A 22608-nucleotide genomic window follows, 5' to 3' on the forward strand; every position below is an offset into this window, starting at 1 on the left:
GGCTCTGTCCAACCTGGCCTTGAACACTGCCAGGGATGGAGCATTCACAGCTTCCTTAGGCAACCCACTCCAGTGCCTCACCACCCTCACAGTAAAGAATTTCCTTCTTATATCCAATCTAAACTTCCCCTGTTTAAGTTTTAACCTGTTACCCCTTGTCCTGTCACTACAGTCCCTAATGAAGAGTCCTTCCCCAGCATCCTTATAGGCCCCCTTCAGATACTGGAAGGCTGCTATGAGGTCTCCACGCAGCCTTCTCTTCTCCAGGCTGAACAGTCCCAACTTTCTCAGCCTGTCTTCATACGGGAGGCGCTCCAGCCTCCTGATCATCCTTGTGGATGATAACACTTTTAGTAATATTTAATATTGCCAGGCGTTTTGTTCCCCCAAGATATTTTACCTTGCCAGCAATTTAAAATAAAAGATACTCTAAAATTATATCTCATTATATTTTACTACACTCTGAAGTATTTTAAGATAAAAAAAATCCTAGTTCATTACATTCTACTTTTAATTCAAAGTACTTAAAATGTTTCTAGAAGTAATACAGTATTATATACTAGTATTTTGCTTTAGTCACATGAAAATAGAAAAGCCTGATTAGTTCAGATCTTTAAACACCTGATGCCCTGAATATAAACATTTAATTCCCACTAAAATGGAAAGAACTTAAGACTTTTATACCTGAGAAAAAACAGCTTGAATTATTATCATAGAAGCTACACAGAAGCACAACTTCTGAGTGTACACTGAAAAAATGTATCACTTAGAGAAATAGGAAAAAGCAACATGACACAATCTTAAATTTTGATTATTTGGGTTTATTTTGTTATAGTTTTGGAGAAGATAAATAGTCTGAACAAAAAGAGAACTAAGATGTAAATTTATAGCTGTTATGGCGATAGCAAACACTGGCGTGGTTTTAGTCTACACATTATAAACAATACATGTATCATTACTCTGACCATATACCATTCAAACTCAGAGTATGCCTGCTGCTACATCATTACAGGCCTCCTCCAGGCCTCATTCCATCCATGTTAGAATATCAGTGCTTTGTTGAATTCCACTGTTCAAACTGCATTTAATCAGTCTTTGGTTCCTCTCTAGTTTGCATGTATTTATACTTAAGCTTTAACAGGACAGCTGTAGGCATAGCTGTACCTATTTAAGCTTCAGAAAACTAACCTGCTCATACTTACTATCTTTAAGCCCTACTAAAATCTATGCAACAAAAAGAAGCTACAATTTCTTTAACAATACACTGAAGAGCCCATAAAAACAGATATATTCCAGTTTTGAAAGTCTCTTTATATCCCAATATTTAGCTTTCTTAATTCAAATGCTTACAACTACATAATCATTATAATCTATTTTTTATGCCAGGTAAAGTGAAGAGGCAATGTGGTTAGTCCTAAGGGAAGATTAAACACAATGTATTTCTTCCAGTAGCCAGAAAGAAAGCACAGTAACAGAAAGCTAGAAGAAAGCAGGGTGAGACCCAAGACATTTAAAGCCCAAGAATACATGGAAACCCACGTACACAGAAGTTACTAGATGATCATCCCTCTCTGATGATATGCTTTATCCAGTCACCAAACCACCATCACTCTTTTGAAGTTTTCCTGTATAGAAAAGCATACCTATTCTATCAAATTTAGCTTCCAAAACACCCCCACCACTATGCCTCTCCAGTCTAAACATACTACACTTCGCTACTTAAAAAGTCATATACAAATTTGAAAAGCTGAGATGAAAACACTATCTCCATTATCTGAAAGATCAATGCTTCCCAGTTCAAATACTAAAGCTGATCATCTTCAGTTGGCATTTGCTCTAGATGTGTCCCATCTTGAAAGGAATCCTTTTATTTAAAACTGAACCACAACTACCAAGCTTAAATATATTCCCAGCAAGTCACTTTGACAAATGAGAGAAAACTGATGTAACCCTACAAAATTACTAGAAATAAAGATAGTAAACAATTATTTTCTTTGGTTACTAATGTTTCAAGTAACAGCTAAATTCCATATATTTTTTTTCTCTCTCTCTCTGATAACATTCTTGCTCATCTTACTCTTCCCCCTCACCCCATTTTTTTTAAATCAAGGACAAAGAGGAATGCAAGATTGCAACTGCAAATGAAAATACGGGCTTATATTAACTAAAGAACATTATGAAACTACTACATATTTGAAAAAAAACACAGTGTGTAACATATTAAATTTTTCTAAAACATGTCACCACTATTCCTGTGCTTCTGACCACATTCTGTAGACCTGAATTTTCTCCCTCTGCCTGCATTCTCTACACTTTCCTTTGTCACACTAGTAACTTTTGAACAAGGTTAATTATGGCTACTTTATGCTCAAGTACTGCCAGCTGGAAGGGAGGGTGAAAAGGCTGGCAAAGCCAGAAACAGGAGTAACAGAAACCTGATGAGTGGTCTCTGACATCCAGCAGCTTCTGATAACCTTAAAGAGTGTATGAATGTATTGGCATATATTAATTTCCTCTAGCAATTTTTGAAAAGCAAGCAGATGCTTTGGAAGTTCTCTGGCTAATAACAAAGACCAAATTTAATTATGAAAGGTATTCTACCCTAAGTCAATATTGACTGTTTTCTTGCAAAGTTAAGAGCCACATTTTATGTGAAGCTGTAATAAACATCACATCTGATTAAGCACCTGTAGCTTGTTTACTAAATCAGTATTAAAATCAGGATTAAAACAATGGTTTACATATTTCTTGTGAGCAATTCTAAAACCAGTTACAAGCTCAAATTTATGTGGAATTTGGTTAGGCTTTCTTCAGAGAAGAAGTAATTATATATTCTCTCTTTAGTTACTAAAACCAGTCTTTGTGTTAAAGGTAAGCTCTTGTACCAAATTTCCAGGAAGTTGGGGAGTAGATCAACATGAAAATGCATTCAAAATAGACGTATTTAACACAAAAGGAAAGAGAATCTGGAAATTTTTTTAAAGTAGTGTTTGTTCAAAATATGGTCTGGAAATATTCAAGCTTCAGCTGCAGTATCCCACACACATTACACATGAGATGCACACCCACACACAAGGATATAGGCTCTTCTTTAAAGGGCATTAATTACTATGGAAACTACTGTGACTGACATAGGCAGGTTCACTTACTTTATCATTACTTGTATACCCACAGAAACACCAGAACCCCATGACATTTATAAATACAGTTCCACTTTTATCCACTTTATCCAGTATTGGAAATATACCATCTTTTGAAAATGAAGTTACACGCATCTTAAATTAAATGAATATACAAACAGATCTTGCCATGCAAACACAGTGAAGATTCGTGCCCAAACTTTTAAGTAATTCACAGTAATTTCAGAAGGCTGAAATATAAACTCCAGAAATACACGAATGCATGCCTCACTGTCTTTCTATAGCCGACGCTGACTGAATACTTCAGTTTGGAACACAGTCAGAAACACACACACACCACCAAATCATTATTTTTCTGTACCATATACCTGGCTTACAACACGCTGTCTTCAGATACAGCAAGACTGATACAGAATCACAAGCAAGAGCTTGTTTCTGTGTTTTCATCCATTTTAATAATCTCTCTATGCCACTGATTTAATATTACAATATACAAAAAAGATACATCAAAAGAACCAAGTGGCAGGAAAAAAAAAAAAAAATCAGGCCAGAAAGTACTAGTAGAACTGTTACCCATGCAACATTCTAGTAATTGACTGTGCCACATTATATATGCAAATACATACATACACCAATTTACATACTGTTCTACTCAACCTCTGCCCGGTTCAGTGCACAGAACAATTAAGAAACACTTATTCAGTATTTTACATATTTAGTTGAGTGCATGACCTGACTTCTCTCTTCCAATATTCACCTCTTTTTCTAAATAAACAATTACTAAAATGTCTCTCACACAATACTCTGTGTTACAGGAACTAATTTCATATTTTAAAATATCCCAAGAGACATTATTTTCATAGCTAGGAAGGTAAACTTCCATTTCTTTGCCCTTTGTAGGCTTTACTGCATTTAAGCCTGCAGAAGTTTTGCTGCTTAGCTCCTTCAGGTTTGGTCCCATCAGTTCTGCTGCTGTCCTACCACAGGCTCTTTGACTCAAACCTCTTCTCTTTGTTTCTTCTGTTTGCCCCATTTCCATGATTCAGGACTCTCAATTGTATATCCTTGCTAAGCCTGACATAATCTTCCCTTCTTACCTCCAATCTGCCTCCTAGTCTGAGGAAGACATGGTGCATAGAATGGACTGAAAGGACATTTCTGTCTGAACAGGAAGAGCTGCATGCACTCTTATTAGAGTGCTTATTTTCAATGTGGAGCAGAGACATTAACATAGAACAAGCTCTTTTTCAGCAACATTTACTTTGGAGTTGTAAGAAACACCTAAGGACTTGTGTTTCCATTAGTTCATCTGCTTTCTCATAATGTTTGGTTTAAAATACCAGTTATTGCAGTTTAACTTACCGAACATTTTCTGGTCTCAATTTATCCAGTACCATCTCTATTAAATCAGGTCTAAATTCTTCGAGCAAATATTCAGCAGCCAATACTTCTTCTATAGGGTAATACTAAAAAAAAAAAAAATATAAACAAGCCCAGAAGCATGTAGACGAATTAAACAAAAACTAAGCATGAAAGAAATACTGTTTTGTAAAGGAAATAAAAGCATATGTTTCTGGTCACAAGATCTGTATTAGCATTGTCATTTAAAGTTAGAAGTGTACAGATGTCTTAAAATCTTTCTCTTAAAACTAAACAAGATGAAGAAGTAGTGAAACTACGCAATCATTTCTCCTCCATTAGGTAATTTTATATACAACATATTACCATTCTCTTGAAAAATTTTATGTCCCAATACAAGAAGTCACCCACCTTTAAACACTGTTTTGAAATAACTGAAGTAAAAAGAACATAGCGAATGCTGACCCCTGGAGGATATTTTCAAAGATACCAAAACACAAAGTACTCATTAAAGTGCATTTCAGAAAAATGAAACATAACCAAAACAGAACAAACAAAACAATAAACCAAACTGCAAACAAAACAAACAAAACCCATCACCATTATAAAAAAACAAAACCAACAAACCACTAAGGGTTTTTTTAGCATTCTCTAAGAATTCAAAATTTTGTTTACAGTAATTGAAAGTATGTTTCAGTTATCTGACAGCATAACACAAATTTAGACATACATAATTCCAGTGGGTTTTTTTAGGATCAAACTGCGAATCTCATGCAATAAGTCACAATTGAAGAAAAAAAAAAACAGTTCCTAGTTCCTCCAAAAATTCTTAGTACAATTGATAGGAAAACTTTATTAGATCAGTCAGTTTCACCTCTGTGCCTGGCAAAATCTTGGAGCAGATTCTCCTGGAAGGCATGCTAAGGCACATGAAAATCAACAAGGTGCTTGGTGACAGCCAGCATGGCTTCACTAAGGGGAAATCCTGCCTGACCAATTTCGTAGCCTTCTGTGATGGGGCTACGGAACTGATGGACAGGGGTAGAGCAGCTGATGTCATCTACCTGGACTTGTGCAAAGCGTTCTACACTGTCCCACACAACATCCTTGTCTCTAAATTGGAGAAACATCAATTTGATGGATGGACCATTCGGTGGATGAAGAACTGTCTGGATGGCCACACGCAGAGTTGTGGTCAATGGCTCAATGCCCAGCTGGAGACCAGTAACGAGTGGTGTCCATCAGGGATCGGTGTTGGGACTCGTCTTCAACATCTTCGTCGCTGACATGGGCAGTGGGATTGAGTGCGCCCTCAGCAAGTTTGCCGATGACCCCAATCTGTGTGATTCGGTTGATATGCTGGAGGGAAGGAATGCCATCCAGAGGGACCTTGACACGCTTGTGAGGTGGGCTGATGCCAACCTCATGAAGTTTAACCATGCCAAGTGCAAGGTCCTACACCTGAGTTGGAGCACAGTTACAGGTTGGGCAGAGAACAGATTCAGAGCTGCCCTGTGGAGAAGGACTTGGGGGTCCTGGTCGATGGGAAAATGAACATGAGCCGGCTTCAGTGTGTGCTTGCAGCCCAGAAAGCCAACTGTATCCTGGGCTGCATCAAAAGGAGCGTGACCAGCAGGTTGAAGGAGGTCATCCTGCCCCTCTATTCTGCTCTCATGAGACCTCACCTCGAGAACTGTGTGCAGTTCTGGTGTCCTCAACATAAAAAGGACATGGAACTGTTGGAACAAGGCCAGAGAAGGGCCATGAGGATGACCAGGGGAATGGAGCACCTCCCGTATGAAGACAGGCTGAGAAAGTTGGGGCTGTTCAGCCTGGAGAAGAGAAGGCTGCGTGGAGACCTCATGGCAGCCTTCCAGTATCTGAAGGGGGCCTATAGGGATGCTGGAGAGGGACTCTTCATTAGGGACTGTAGTGACAGGACAAGGGGTAATGGGTTAAAACTTAAACAGGAGAAGTTTAGATTGGATATAACGAGGAAATTCTTTCCTGTTAGGGTGGTGAGGCACTGGAATAGGTTGCCAAGGGAGGCTGTGAATGCTCCATCCCTGGCAGTGTTCAAGACCAGGTTGGACAAAGCCTTGGGTGATACGGTTTATTGTGAGGTGTCCCTGCCCATGGCAGGGGGGTTGGAACTAGATGATCTTAAGGTCCTTTCAAACCCTAACCATTCTATGATTCTATAAATGTTTAGCATGGAAAAACCACTAGATGACCTAAGCACTGAGTACCTGCAGTTTGCCATACAGTTGTACTTTTGACCAGAATTATTATAAAATGGCTTTCTGAATTACATACATTATACAAACAACTACAGTGGAATGACTTCCAGAACACAGTATAACACACAGAAAATTTTGGAAAAGAGAAAGGGCTGTGGGAAGGTGTGGAGACCAAGGGCAATGTACCAAACCTGTGTTACAAAAAATTCAAATGCGAATGCTAAAGATCCAGAATTTGAAAGGTCTATCCTAAAAGATTAATTGTACACTGATGAATTCTCATTTAACTACATTCTGCATAAACAGCTAAGCAGACTAAGCAATTTGAAGGGGAGATGTTAAATAATCTCTTCTAACACTCTTCTAATCTGAAATTATCAGGACAATAGAGATTTAGAGACCTGAAATCTACACTTTATTTCTTTTACAGACAAATGCCACTGTCTGCTCACCAAGTGGAATTGAACATAAATTTTCTTTGGTTACTTTATTTCTGCATTGCATGAGCAAGAGGATTGGACAAGATAACCTCCAGAGGCCCAGTCTCAACTATTCTATGATTACTTTTCAGCAAGGTCAGAGCATAATGTAAGTAAACCAAAACAGACTAAAACCATCTAGATATGACAATCAGATTGAAATAAATTTTTTAAAATTACACAACTAAGGAGACAAAACACAACAAAAGAAAGAGCACTGCAGACCAGGGAACAATTACCTGGAAAGCATCAAGCCTACACATGACAAATATGAAATATAATTTTGACAGCAAGACCTTTGTGGCGACTCCTTAGACCAGCACAAAAGTGCTTTAAAGATGAACTTCTGCTTTGTCGAGTAAAAAGGTTTTGTAAAGCTTTTTGGTAAATACGTAACAACCTATGACATTCCGTTTACTCATGCTAACTTACACAGATGTTCTTGTCCAAGTTATGAAAAAACAGTGAGTATTCATAAGCGCGGGAAATCACCAAACAATAATTCTAGCTCAATTAATTCTAAGTATAGACTTAGTATGATTTTGAGGCAATAAAGAGAACTAGAAAAGTTCTTTTTCCGTTAGTGTTTAAGCAACTAACAGCAGAATCGGAATTACCATTCATACTGCAAAGCACAGCAAACAAAAGGCAGTGAAAAAAAACCCTCCTGAATCAATACCCTGCTCTTTAGAACACTGCTGGCAACTTCCTGGCCTCATTTTTGGAGACAACAATTGTAATCGTGAATGATCCAACAAATACAGACCACTGAAAGACTGTTTCAGAAGTCCATTTGTTAAAGAGATTTTATGTATTTCACAACAAAAGCAAGAGACAAATCAGAGCTCCTTTAAATACCCATTTAAATTATTACAGTTGTCTAATGCTTTTTAGTAAACAGCAAGACAATATCAAAGTTTAAGATCGTTATTTTAGACTTCACAAATCAAAGGTGTAGGAGCATTAACAAGAATTTTGGCCAGGAAAGCAAAAATGCCTCTGAGAAGATGTAGACATTAGCTGTGCAATGAAGAATGGCTGCAATGCACAGAAGTTGTAAGAATTTAACTAGACAAAAAGCCCTGCCTAAATCTTCCTTTAGTGCAAAATGAGGGAACTGAATTTTGCAAGAAGTACAAAAATTAAGTATAAGCTACGTGATTCTTTCCGTACCAGTACATGATCACATTAGTAAGAGTCAAACATTTCTAATTTCCTCTTAAAATGAATGTTTATGCTTACTGCAGTATTTCAACATTGTTAACTATAGAAACATTTAGAAACATAGTGCTTGTACTGATGATAAAATCTTAGTTTTCTAATATTTTCCTAGAGAATATTTAGCTATCAGGTAGACACAGAATGACATGGCACATATGTCTTAAGAAACACTGAAACAGATCAAATGGCAACTCCAGTCACTGTACAATCAGTTCTACCAAGCACAGAAGTATAAAATAGTAGAGACTGAAAGGAAATCTCACTTATTGACTGCCAAAACTAAGATTTGTGCAGCATAATATTGACTTCCTAAGCTCCAGGAGTATATGGGACCTTTACAAACACCTGCATTTACTAAAAGTATAATCAAACATAGCACTAGATGATTACTGTATTGTAAACAAACACCAAAAACAATCACTTACATGCAACATTCCTCCAAGCTTTGATGTATAACCTCGTGGTCGCTCCTTATCTTTAAACCTGAATGCCACAGCATTTAGGTCCTAGGAAAAAATGTAGGAAATGGTTGAAAAGTGTATATTAAGGATGATTTTAAGAATAATTATTGGTACTTAATTGCTTTTTATAAAGTAAAAAAAAATAATGAGTTTTGTTGTAGCCACTTCATAGTAATCAGACAGGTATCTAACACAAAAGTTCTCACTAATATTCAAGTTGCACAATACTCAGAAACAATGTGAAGTGTTACACAAGTCCTGTACGTCCTGTTCATAGTAGAGATCTGTCTCAAAGCTCAGATATTTAAATTTCCCAATAATTTGAAAACACACCAACTTTGATACAACCAATGCATAGCGTTCCAGTGCAATTACTGTTGTTATGTTAATGAAGCCTTTCCTTCTTCCTTTTTTGTTCCTTTTGTCAGCCAACCAAAAGGTACATTTAGAGACAGAATTGTATTTCTTTATGCTGTCTTAGCCACAGAACACATCATTCTTAGAATTCAATGGCAAGAGTGAATTAAAGAGATCTAGGACTACAAAGCAAATGAAAAGGACAGTCCATCCTTCTCTGAAACCATGCTGTGAAACTCATTCAACAATTCAGCTGAAAATAAATTCAAAAGATTATTTTCTGACTGTTTTGCTAGCTCTTGCTGACTCACCTCACAGCCTCAGGAATATCTGGACTGTTACAAGAGGAGCAAGGGAAAAACACCGCGATGAGACAGGAGGATGGAACTGCCTCTTTAAAATCCTGTATTTGCTTACAATGGCAGTGAAAAAATTCCTTTGGGACTTTTAGCAGAGGGTAATGAGACTTCTTTTACAGGTATACAGTGTCAAAATGCAAGAAAAGTTAAGGCATCTGCAGAATTTCCTATGCTTGGAACATACTCAACAGTTTTCACCAAATAAAGCTAAAATGGATCAAGAACTCTTTAACCAAGTATTTGTAGTGAAATAACAAGTCTATAGGTAAAAATTACACTTTCACACTGTCATTGAGGAGTGTAGTAACAGGATACTTTACATGTTTTGCTCTGTGCACACAGAACCACACAGACTCAAAAGAAACACGAACAGTTCTGCAAAGACTGAAGTGTACAGCCAAAGTACCCCATGAAAAGTTTTAATTCACCTCTCAAAAAGGTGAAAGAACAAAGAGCAGATCGATGTCCTACTGCCTTTACAGTCTCAACTATATGATTTGACATGTGAAAGAAGACAGGGGTAGAACAACAGAATTTCCAGTTCAGTGTTACCCTCCACAGCAAATGTTTCTCCCTCTCCACTTTCAGTGAAAACTAAGGAAGGTTATGTAGAGTCCCTGTGGACAGATTAAGATTTTTCTTTCTCTACCTCCACTATGCTATTTTAAAACATCAGCTCACAGCTCTGTAAGAGCATTCCACAACTACATTAAGACAGTATGTTCTGAATGTACTTGTCATTTGTGTCATGTTGCACCTCTAAAATTAATAAACTTTACCATGCAATTATTAAAGATTATTTCCACAGCCAAGGAATCTCTTAATACTTATAATCCAAAACTCTAAAAATACAAACACGTATTTCAAGTACCAATCACTCTACCTTGCACTCTTGGAAAACCCATTCCTGAGGTCCTTCTGTACGTAGCTTTTGAATGTACTGAAACATGTGCAAAATAATATCTTCAACATGCACTGGAAAGAAAAAGACTTGCTTAGTAATTCACTCAGCTCTGCACTAAGAAATAATTCTGATGAACACAAACATGCAATCTTATATTTTTAATTACACCCCAACACATCAAGACACTCAAGTACATATGCAATCACACTAGGCAAAGTTAAACACTTTTTCCTCAGACATGCACTTGTTCCCAGCTAATTCTGAAAACTGTAGTAAACATGTCTTACATTAAGATACTGATGTATAATACAATTTAACCCAGGTCTAATTAGCATGAATAAGTAGCACACACAGGTATTAACAGCTTTTACAACCCATTTACTTTAAAATACTTAATGAAATATTTTAATAGAACCTCAACTAAGTTGGTTTCTTATGTTAGATGAAGCGTGCTAGCATACTCAGAGATCTAAACACAGAGTAACAACAAGTTAATTAAAATGAACTGGCTTTCAAGCTATAAACACATTTAGTCTCTCTGGATACAAACACAAACCCATCAGATCAGGAATAACAAGGAATGCCGACATAGTGCTTCACTTACAAAGTCCTTCTTCTGTTAAGTCCACATTAATGATGAAAAACATGAAACCTCTCGCACCTTCCTTCTGTCCTCCAACAAGAGTATTTACCCATCCTACGAAATAAAGTAGAAAACATATTACATAAAGAAATCTGTAACAATATAGGCTACATTTTCTTCCTTTTTCTTTTTTACATTTTGACTACTTTACACGTTCTCCTCTTCCTTAACTCCTATAGCAATGATTCAAGTTAAACATCAGACCTGTCTGATTTTCTGCTCAGAGTGACATGAGAAACTCAAGATAACTTGATTACTGGCTAATTTATTGCTATTTGCAAACAGCAATATGAAGAAAACTAGGAAACACACACTCTTCTTTTCCAGACATTAAGGGACCTGACAGTATTCTCTAAGTCAGTGACAGAATAGGGCCAAGATCATTATGCCAAAGTTCATATAACCCTCTAGACAAGGGCAGATAAAGAGTGCAAGAAATAATAGCTACAGTAGTCAGAGTGCCTGTTAGTTATTCTTACCCACCACAGAACAAAAATACAGCGCAAAACTACTTACAACCCAAACTACTCAAACAGTTGGAAGCTCTAACATAGGGAGGTCAATTTTAAGTGAACTGTAGCTTCAGAAAAATGTGTAATAAACTAATTTTTAATTTTTTACCTTCAAAGGCCTTACCTTTGGCTTTAAGCTCTGATAAAAGACTCCCCGGGCCTTCATGCCCAATCAGATGACCAAGGTAATGGCCAGGGTTTGATTTATAGTACTTCTGAAGGTCTGGTATAGGAAATGTGACATAAAGATTTCTAATGTCCTTAATGGGTACCACTTTGTAAAGTTGCTGAGGGGGAAATAAACAAGGAGATCCATAAACAAAAGGGAACTCTCATTATTTTATTCATCTCAGGAGCACATATGTTCCCTTCACACATGCACAGATACATTATTACAAACATATCAACAAAATCTGGAAAGTAAAACTTAGGGCAATACTTAAGTCATTCATGATGCAAACACAAAAAAAGAATTATCTCAGTTACTTACAGCTGCAACCAAATATACAACCTTTACTATAAACTACATAACACTGTACTCAGCATGGAAAGAAAGGTAGGTGGAAAATTAATAAATAAATATGGAACTTAACAGGGACATTGATACGAAAGTAATGAAGTGCACAGTGCACTACTGAAACATGAAAAACCATCATTTAAGATATACACTCCTGACAGAAGATATATCTCTGTACATACCCGGAGGTGTTCTTCTTGGAAAGGATGTTCAGGAAACTCTGGTATAGGAACATTTTTATTCTCTACTTCAGAAAATAACTTTACTACTAAGCAAGTCAGCTCATCCAAGGATTCTAGAATACAGAAACATTAGAAAAAGCATAATCATTATTTGAAGAGTCTGGCAAATTTGAATTTTGTATATTCTTTGGGGGAGACATGAATTCTATAGAAAACTAGTTTTAACGGTATGATGATTATTAATTTCAAAAAGGAAACCTATATTTAATACTTGAACTCTGAACTATAACATGCTTTAAGGACCGTGGTTATTAAAGGAAGGCTTCAACCCTGATTAAAATAAATCCAGTAACCAGAAAAAACATATCTAAATTTTACTGACGAAGCTAAGCTGAGACCAAAGAAAAGACACATCAGATATTGCACATTTACAAAATATAAATATTCCACAAAAAGGTTAACAGACATGGTATCACAGCTGCAAATTTTCCAGAGTGAAAGCACCTTTGCCAAAACTTGGATTTTCTTCAGCCACAGTTCACTTCCAGTACTTCACGTACCCTGTGAGCCAGGGTCATCTGTCCTCAGTGCCGTAAAATTTCACACACATCTGTGACCTGTTTAAGCACTTCAACTTTAAAATCCACTCTACTTCCAGTCCTACTCTCCAAAAAGAACGGGTAGTCCATTTGCAGACAGACAGAATTTGATGTTCTGCATGAATTCACCTAAATTGACCTGTACCATTTATGTTGAAACACTGCCTTCAAAATAGCTATCTGCTTAAATAAATGCATTTTGGAGCCCTTCTCAAAGTGAGAATAAAATAAGAAAGACACATTCGTCAAATTTTTTAGCACACGCCTTTCAAGGGTGGGCGTTTCTTGGATTGCTCAAAGTACCTTAATCCTTGAAAAATTTAAAAAAACAGTCACCTTGTTCGATTTAGAATCCCAGTTGGATTTAGAAGGCAGAATCTTTCCTACCCAACACATGTATGCTCCTGCACTTAGAGAACAGCTCAGAGAAAAAAAAAACCTAAGAAGTAAAACACAACCCCCAAAAAACAATGCAAACTGAGGTGAGTCACTGTGCAATAAAGCTTTCTGAATGGCATGTACATCTACTAAGAGACCATTATTCTTATCCACACCTGCAAAATACAGTGAGTTCGATACTGTCGCCCATGACATCCTTGTCTCTAAATTGGAGAGACATCAATTTGATAGGTGGACCACTCGGTGGATAAAGAACTGGCTGGATGGCCACACGCAAAGAGTTGTAGTCAATGGCTCAATGTCCAGCTGGAGACCAGTAACGAGCGGTGTCCATCAGGGACTGGTGTTGGGACTGGTCTTGTTCAACATCTTCATTGCTGACATGGACAGTGGGATTGAGTGCGCCCTCAGCAAGTCTGCCTATGACACCAAGCCGCATGGTTCAGTTGATAAGCTGGAGGGAAGGAATGCCATCCAGAGGAACCTTGATACACTTGTGAGGTGGGCTGATGGCAACCTTATGAAGTTTAACCATAACAAGTGCAAGGTCCTACACCTGTGTCGGAGCAATCCCAGGCACAGCTACAGGTTGGGCAGAGAAGAGATTCAGAGCACCCTGCAGGTTAGGACGTGGGGGTGTTGATCAATGAGAAACTTAACAAGAGCTGGCAGTGTGCGCTCGCAGCCCAGAAAGCCAACCATACCCTAGGCTGCATCAAAAGGAGCGTGATCAGCAGGTCAAAGGAGGTGACCCTGCCCCTCTACTCTGCTCTCCTGAGACCACACTTGGAGTATTGTGTGCAGTTCTGGTGTCCTCAGCATAAAAAGGACATGGAACTGTTGGAACAAGTCCAGAGGAAGGGCACAAGGATGATCAGGGGACTGGAGCACCTCCCTTATGAAGACAGGCTGAGAAAGTTGGGGCTGTTCAGCCTGGAGAAGAGAAGGCTGCGTGGAGACCTCATAGCAGCCTTCCAGTATCTGAAGGGGGCCTATAAGGATGCTGGGGAGGGACTCTTCATTAGGGACTGTAGTGATAGGACAAGGGGTAATGGGTTAAAACTTAAACAGGGGAAGTTTAGATTGGACATAAGGAAGTTCTTTAAGGGAGGTGAGGCACTGGAATGGGTTGCCCAAGGAAGTTGTGAATGCTCCGTTCCTGGTGGTGTTCAAAACCAGGCTGGACAGAGCCTCGGGTAACATGGTTTAGTGTGAGGTGTCCCTGACCGTGGCAGAGGGGCTGGAACTAGATGATCTTAAGGTCCTTTCCAGCCCTAACTATTTATGATTCTATGTTCATTTATGCTTTACAACAACAGTGAGGGTTCTCTTTAGGTCAGATTTCCAGTTGCCACGGTGCTTCTTACTGAAAAAGTTTCCACTTAGAATTCTGTATGTAAACTGCCATGCTAAAGCTGTTCTATGATTACTCAGTGAATTTTGCTTTTGATAGCTAAAAATAAGTAACTGAATTCCATTATTTAACTTTTAGCAAGCTTTTGAATATCTAATACTATTTGCTACAGAAATTGTATTTTGGTTCCCCCACCACTTTTTACTGACACTGGTATATTTTTATTTGTTTTACATTATATATATATAGTGCTGGGAAAACAAGAGAACTATATAGGCTGCGCACAACTTTAGACATCCATTTATTTCAGAATGCCCAGGAGTGAAGAGAGACAGATCATGGGGGACTTGCAGTGCGCAACTCAACCTATTTTTGTTACAGGACTTCTAACTATCTATGTATTAATCAGCAGTACCGCTACATTGATAGCGACATATTTCAGCAAAGAATTTATGGAATAATGCTAATGAGGTATGTTTTCTACAGTTTGCTTTCTGTGGGTGAAGCTCCCTGAAAATAATTTTTAAATACTTGTAAATTTTCAAATTTGATGCTAGAGGCAAGCCCTCAAATAGCCAAAGCAGTCACGAACATAAAGCCTTCCAGAAAGTAACTGCATAACTCTCTTGCTTGAACAAATAACAGTGTCTTCTCAGGGAAAATAACATGCAATTTTTGTCCAAATAGCACTTCACTATTACAGTAACAACCACCTAAATACAACAAATAAGGGCAGTTGTACAGCATTTTGTATATAGGCAGACAAACAAATAACCCAAGTTACCTTTCAAAAAATTCTTTTATGAGATTGAGAGGAAAAGTCCCAAAGATTGTTTCAAAGGCTCTATTTTTATAAATATTAAACTATTTACAAGGACAACACAAACAGAATTTGACTGTGAAAAATGACTAGTAAAACCACTTAAATTCAAGAGTTTAATGATTTTTGTATTTTGCATTTAAAAAAAACATATGTGCAAACGGCAGAAATGTTTGAAAGGAACAGATTTTAAGACTATTTTTTATACTTTATTGACATTTGAAATGCAAATCTTGTCTGTCCTGGAATATTGCCTGTCCAGTAAACAACTAGTTGAAAAAAAGATGCCTTGAAACCTTCAAAACAGAACTGTTAAATGAGGAAGAGAATTTTAATTCAATTATTTTAAACTCTGATCACTATCTACTTACCTTCAATTAATAAATATTTTTATAGAAACTTTTCTTATTTTGCTCAGATAAAACAAACAAGAAAAACCTGAGAAGGGGGAAGCACTCTTTTAAATAGCAATAAAAATAAAATCACTATATTGAAAAATATTTACAAGCTATCTTCATCGGTATTACTGTGTTTACTTGAAGATTTCCACTACTACCAAAAGGTTTTTTAACACGACATACATTATGCCCTATTGGTATTGCCTGCATACCTACCAGTAACACGACTGATACCCCACCTTTAAAAAAAAAAAAAAATACATATAGCACAACAGCTTGCAACATATAGCTTGCAACAGTGAAAAAAAACCTTCACCATAGTCAAATCAATGTGTGATGTTACAGCAGGTGAGATGTAATAATAAATAGATTTGAAAGGAATTAAGGAGCCTGGAACTGATCTGTAGTGAGTATATGCACAAAACTTGGATTCAGTTAACAAACTGAATGCTCACTGTGTCTGCACACCTCAAAAATCTACAATAAAAAACAATTCAGGTATATGCTATGATTGAAATTAAACAGGTACATTTTGTTAATCAACTTCATACCCAGCATTCTGTAAACAGAGAGTAGTAAAGGAAGATTTCACTTTGCTAATGAATTTTACTTCACTCACACTCATCATCCGAGCATTATTGTAAACCACCATGCAAATACCAGTCTGACAGCGTATTTTCGAAACGCAAACACTTTTCAACACTGTTATTAAGCTTTTGGCAAGCCTATGTAAAATATCAACTCAACTGTGGAAAATTTTAAGCAGTTGGAACCTCTGTTAAGTTAGTTCAGAAGCAGAATCAGAATGGCTTGGGTTGGAAAGGACCTTAGGATTATCTAGTTCCAACCCCCCTGCCATGGGCAGGTATGCCGCACACTAGACCATATTGCCCAAGGCCCTGTCCAACCTGGCCTTGAACACTGTCAGAGATGGAGCATTTACCACTTCTTTGGGCAACTGTAAAAAGTAAACTGAAGTAAAGCCTTTTTATCTGAACGTTAGGTCAGATTTATCCTTTGATAATACAGAAAATTTTGTAGTGGAAATATAAGTCTAAAATATGAAAACAGTATGGAAAGCCCTCTCAACATCAGAAACCAGACAGGTGCCAGTCTTCACAAGACAAACATACAAAGACAGGAACTGGTGACTCGATAATAGATTTAAAATTTTCAGTTCATGTTTCCTGCAGTACACTTACAAACATGAAAATTCATACATTGCAAGTTACTTCACTAAACATAAAATTACGTTTGGTCAGCCTGTACAAGTTTTACTTTCTTCCCTTCTGTAGGTTTTCCAACACTTACATTTGCTTATATTTTCTTCAAACATAAATACACGTAAAGTCTTACTCAACCAGCAGAATAAAACTCACCTCTTCCTAAGACACAAATAGCCATTAAATTTGATGAATAATAAGTAGAATGGAACTTCAATAGCTCTTGTCTTACATCTATTCCTTCTTTGGTTGGTCTAGTTTCCAGAGTGAGTTTGTTCCCTGTAATTTAAAAAGAAGTTAACTACATTTGATGTTTATGAATTTAAAAATGAAAAATATAAATTAGTAAGTCTGCTTTCCTACAGATGGATAGTAATTTGAAAAACAAACAACAACAAACCATGTATAATAAGTAAATTGGATCAGTGCTGTCTCAGCATATCAGAGACAATAAATACTTCCACTCTCAATCTGCACATTCCTAAAGAACCAAAGACGGTTTAGTCTCCCAAATTAATCGTTTTAATTTAAATGGGTTACTTAAAAGCATGTAAGGCCAGGCTCTACTTCAGAGGTTTTTAATTTAGTACATTTACAGCAGGTTTTTGCTCCAATATACATACTCCTATCACAGGAATCACTGTGTGAAATTACTTGTAGCATTGTGTGACACAAGTTATATTAAATATATATTTCCTAATTTACAAATATTAATTATAAATTCTGACTGTTCTGCTTCAAAAACAGCTAAGCTGTTGCTGCAGTAGGGGAATAGGACTAGAGAGGAAGAAAACTACAGCTCTTCCTGAATAAGCCCAAAAGCAGGAGATACCAAACTTTCTCCATTAAATTATTCTCCTGTTATTTAGTGCAATTTTTACATCAAGATTTCAATGATTTATTCTAAGGACACACTCCACATTTATAATCAAAACAGAACTCATGTTTAGTAAAGGTTAAGAAGAAAATCAGAGTCTACACTGGATTTTAATTGACTCCACTTCTCACTACTACGTGGACACACAAAATGGTCAACATAATCTACAGATCAGATGTGCAAATACTCTGTTAACTCTTGTGAACCCTTAAGCCACAATCAGACCAGGTACAGAAGAGAGCAAGGGATGCAGAAGAAAAATAAGGCAAGAAAGTGTAGCAGAAAAGTTGACTTTTGTACATACAGGAAAAAAACAGCGAGAGAGAATACAAGAGAGCATGCCTGCCATGCATGTATGCCCTGTGCACAAATCCTACAATCACAATGTAAGTGAATACGAATCAATGAGGCAAAATGAGCTACATAAATAATATATGACAGGTATATTGTCCAGATGTTTGGTGATTAGACACAAGTCTAATTAGAATTGCAACAGTCAACAAATCATCATGAAGAGCAATACATTCCTTTAATTTTCAAAAATCACATATATGGTGAAAGCAAAGATTCTTAATTACACCTAAAAAGCATAATTAGGGTATTATGTTTAAAATATTTTTGTCTGTATTCCTCACTATCTGCAGACAAATGAAACGTAGGTTTTCTTACCCACAGGATCAACACATAGGTTGAAACAAAATACAAACAGAATAAAATACAACAAAAATAAGCCAAAGCTTTAGCTCAGAAACTGCACTGTTACAATACTAGAGTGCATTAAGAGGCAAGAGTCTTGTAGATGTAAAATGGACTCTAGACAATGCAAAATACCTAGGAAAGTACTTAACACTGGTGAAGGTACTGACAGAGAAGAATTACCATCATAGGCATCAACTCAGGGAGATGGATGAAGGGTATGTGGGACAAAATGCACATCCTAACAAGAAAACTGGAAGATTAAGCTGAATTTGTTTCTCTGGACAGACAAAGAGTAATAGAAGGTTTGCTGGAAAACAGGCTGCTACGAGGAGTGACCTGAAGCTTCAAAAGAAGTCATTCTCGTATTCTGCTAGACTAACATTTCAACCAGACAAAAGGGAACAGTAAGAAGGATGCCACCCACACTTGTCATGAAAACCCTACCACAGCTGTCATCTCTAAGTAAATAAAAAACATCAAAGCTGGGCTCTACATCTGCAAAGTCAAATCTACAGGAAGGCTACACGCTATAATTTAATTTCAGAATCAGAGCCTAATGTAAGAAGAGGTGAGTATGACTACTGCTATTGAATTTGAGCACGTCAGGTATTCTCCCCGTGAAAACATTTCACTTGTATCAGCTATAAAATCTTTAATTGCAGAAAAACATTCTGCAACTTTCACTTCCATTTTCTGAGTGCTATAGAAAAATTAAATAATCTCTTCTGTAGCAGAGATTACAGAATGTACTTTAGATGTTTGCCTGCCCACATTTTCAAATTCACCTCTTTGGAGAATGTAGTTACAGTTTCCCCATTTCAGACAGCCTGCCTCTCTTGGTGAACAGAGCAAACACGCTCCTGCAGCAGCTGGCTACCAGCTCCTCAACTATGACCTACATCAACAGGTGCAAAAATACTCTTTCTTGAGACAGAGGAAGAAACTAACTAACTCTTTAAGCCCATTATCTGCCCTTTCATCATCCTACTGTACCAAATATTTTCATCAACTATTCATTCAGCAAACCAACCCAGCCACAAAATGCATTCATGCTCAAGGATCGAACAGTGCAGTGCATGAATTAATAGCCCTCTCACTTTGACAGCTTCAAAACCAAATTCATGTAGAAAATAACTTTGATTAAAAAAAAATAAAATTGAAACTTCTGCCAACACATCTAACTTTTGTGGTTTTGACCATAAATACAGCATCTTACTTTAATGCTTTATAAATTGAGGTTTTGGGGTGTTTAAATTGTTACTAAGCATTCTATGAATAATAAAGCCAGAAAAAACCCTACAACCATAAGATCAGGATTTGTCCAAGACCTTTTTATCTGTCCATCTACTACTGTTGTGTTCTGTGCTTACGATTTTGAGTTTTATATTCTTACTTTGAGTTTTATATTCTTACTATAAAACTTGAGTTTTATATTCTTACTATAAAACTTGAGTTTTATATTCTTACTATTCTTACATTTTGAGTTTTATATTCTTACTATAAGAATATAAATTTTCACATTAACTTGCTCATCTTTGAGCAAGTTAGTATTTTCACATTAACTTGCTCATCTTTGCAACTTGACCTAGCCACTGTCATGTGGTCCTAATGCAATACTAGCTAGCAAAACCAGCATGTGACTAACAACTATTTAAACACAGTTCATGCACTTTGTTATGCACAAAGACTTAACAGTACCAAATTATGACAAATCCAGTAAGAGGAAAACAGCATTCACTACAGTAATTATCAGAATCATAAAGGATGCTTCATCACTGTACTGCAAGTCTTGGATCACTCTGTTTCTTATGTTTTTGTCTAGCTCTGTTTGGTCTACGATGTGGAAAATATGATAAAGCACCATAATAAACTTGTATAGAAAGGGGGATGAAGGCAATTGTTTCAGTCTGCCTTTAACAATTTTATATAAACAATGCTACTGTGTGTTACACAGAACTCCAATGGATGGACAATTATATTCTGACAAACCTGTTCCAAATTTACTGAAGGGATGATTGGGATTCCCAGTAGCCTTCTCTAATTGGAACAACCTCCAGGCATCATTCATCAGGTTCTTCTCATGCTCAGAATCAACAGCATTCACTTCCCTGTCTTTGCAGCTTTCATCGAACAAAGGGCACAGGAAAAACTGGGCAAATCTAAACAGAAAAATTTAAATTAAAGGCAAAAGTACTGTACATAAACAGTAACAGAAAACTATGAAGTTTATGTACCTTCTGTAAGCACACTAATATATTATTTCTGTAATGCAAAAGTTATAAATTATGTAACAGTTCTGACACTGATTCACAAATTGTATTTCTCAGTTTCTTTATTTATAAATGCAGACAACAATATATTCATCATATAAGGTACTATGACAATCAAGGACCTTACATCATAATTAATACACTGAACATTTCTACTGTTTTGAAGTTTAGCTGCAAGAGACTCTTTTAATCTCACAAATCAAGTCAGTCTAGTCAGACATTAAGGGAAAATCCAAAGGGGAAAAAAAAACCCACTCTTTACCTCACTGACTACACATCTTTCAATTTCTGTCCCCTCCCGCAAAAGGCAGAGATTTCAGTGAGTTCCCTTTACTAAAGGCATCCTAATGTATTTCTAGACTTCATCCTTCTTTTGCTATCAATGAAATAAGAATCCTACAGGAAGCATAGTATTTGATTGTAAGTGGGAGGCCAGGCGCGCACTCGGCAGTGCGGGGCAAGCCGCCCGTTGGTGAAATACCACTACTCTGATCGTTTTTTCACTTACCCAGTGAGGTGGGAGGGAGAGCCCCAAGAGGGGCTCTTGCTTCTGGCACCAAGCAGCCGGCGAGTGCTGGGCATGACCCTCCCCAGGGACAGCAGCAGGTGGGGAGTTTGACTGGGGCGGTACACCTGTCAAAGCGTAACAGGTGTCCTAAGGCAAGCTCAGGGAGGCTGGAAACCTCCCGTGGAGCAGAAGGGCAAAAGCTCGCTTGATCCTGATTATACAATCAGAGTATTTGCACAATGCAGAAGCCCATAATCATATTCTGTGTCCCATATGGACGGAAATATGAATATTTCCAGAAACATTCAGTGTAAACACAAACTTTGAACTTCAAAAATACTGCCTCAGCAAAGAACTCTGCTAGCTGAAAAAACCTGAGCAACTTTTGTACTGAAAAATACCTGGTATCAGTTTTAACAAAAGATGGCACCTTCAAACATTTAATATTATAACAAACAAAAAACCAAAAAAAAACACAAACTTTTACACAATTTCAAAGTGCACCCATATCACAAAAATCTATTTACCTGTCTAGTGCACCTTCCAGATGTTCATGTGATACATCAAAGTAATAGTTGGTATGTTCTCCACTTGTGAAAGCATTTGAGCTCCCGGCATGCTCACTAAGAAATTGGCTATACTCATTCTCTTTTGGATACTTCTTGGTTCCCAGAAACAACATATGCTCACAAAAGTGACTAAGCCCAGCAATGTTGGGGGGATCAGACAAAGATCCTGCAGGATGAAAAATTCCATGTAACCATTCAGAAAGTAGTATTAAATTGTTAAGTCTTTTAAAGTGCTTTATATTACAGTGTGTTGCCTCAGGCAATTATACCAATTCTGTAAATGTAAGCAGACACTTGAGCAGCTACAGTCAACTAAATTCAATCTTAAAAATAAAATAAAGACTTAGTAACTGAACCAATTAGTGTCTCAAATTGCCTCTCCAAATCAGTCTGTACTGCCTTACAAAGGCAATTTTTTCGTTGAAGTCTATGACTCATATAATCGGTAAAGAGCTGGCAGATCAGTGTTCTGACTTCTATACCTTGACTTTAATAATTGCACTGTGTAAAGGGCAGCA

The 22608-nt window shown here is 37.1% G+C and overlaps 1 protein-coding gene across 6 annotated transcripts in view; it reads right to left on the bottom strand.

The window, feature by feature from the left end:
• The window catches only part of IDE (insulin degrading enzyme), a 75968-nt gene that overhangs the window by 35731 nt on the left and 17629 nt on the right, over nt 1-22608 (bottom strand). For all 6 annotated transcript variants that reach the window (XM_057402318.1, XM_057402316.1, XM_057402317.1 and 3 more), the window contains exons 3-11: nt 22049-22256; nt 20733-20902; nt 17324-17446; nt 12375-12487; nt 11800-11962; nt 11125-11217; nt 10500-10591; nt 8865-8945; nt 4503-4606 (exon numbers count right to left, since the gene is read on the bottom strand). In XM_057402318.1, coding sequence (XP_057258301.1) covers nt 4503-4606; nt 8865-8945; nt 10500-10591; nt 11125-11217; nt 11800-11962; nt 12375-12487; nt 17324-17446; nt 20733-20902; nt 22049-22256 — 1147 coding nt within the window. The remainder of the gene's footprint in view (nt 1-4502; nt 4607-8864; nt 8946-10499; nt 10592-11124; nt 11218-11799; nt 11963-12374; nt 12488-17323; nt 17447-20732; nt 20903-22048; nt 22257-22608) is intronic.

Source organism: Pezoporus wallicus, unplaced genomic scaffold (genome assembly GCF_028554395.1).
Source record: "Pezoporus wallicus isolate ANWC-B61680 ecotype Strahan unplaced genomic scaffold, APGP_CSIRO_Pwel_v1 contig_6787, whole genome shotgun sequence".
Taxonomy (NCBI): Eukaryota; Metazoa; Chordata; class Aves; order Psittaciformes; family Psittacidae; genus Pezoporus; species Pezoporus wallicus.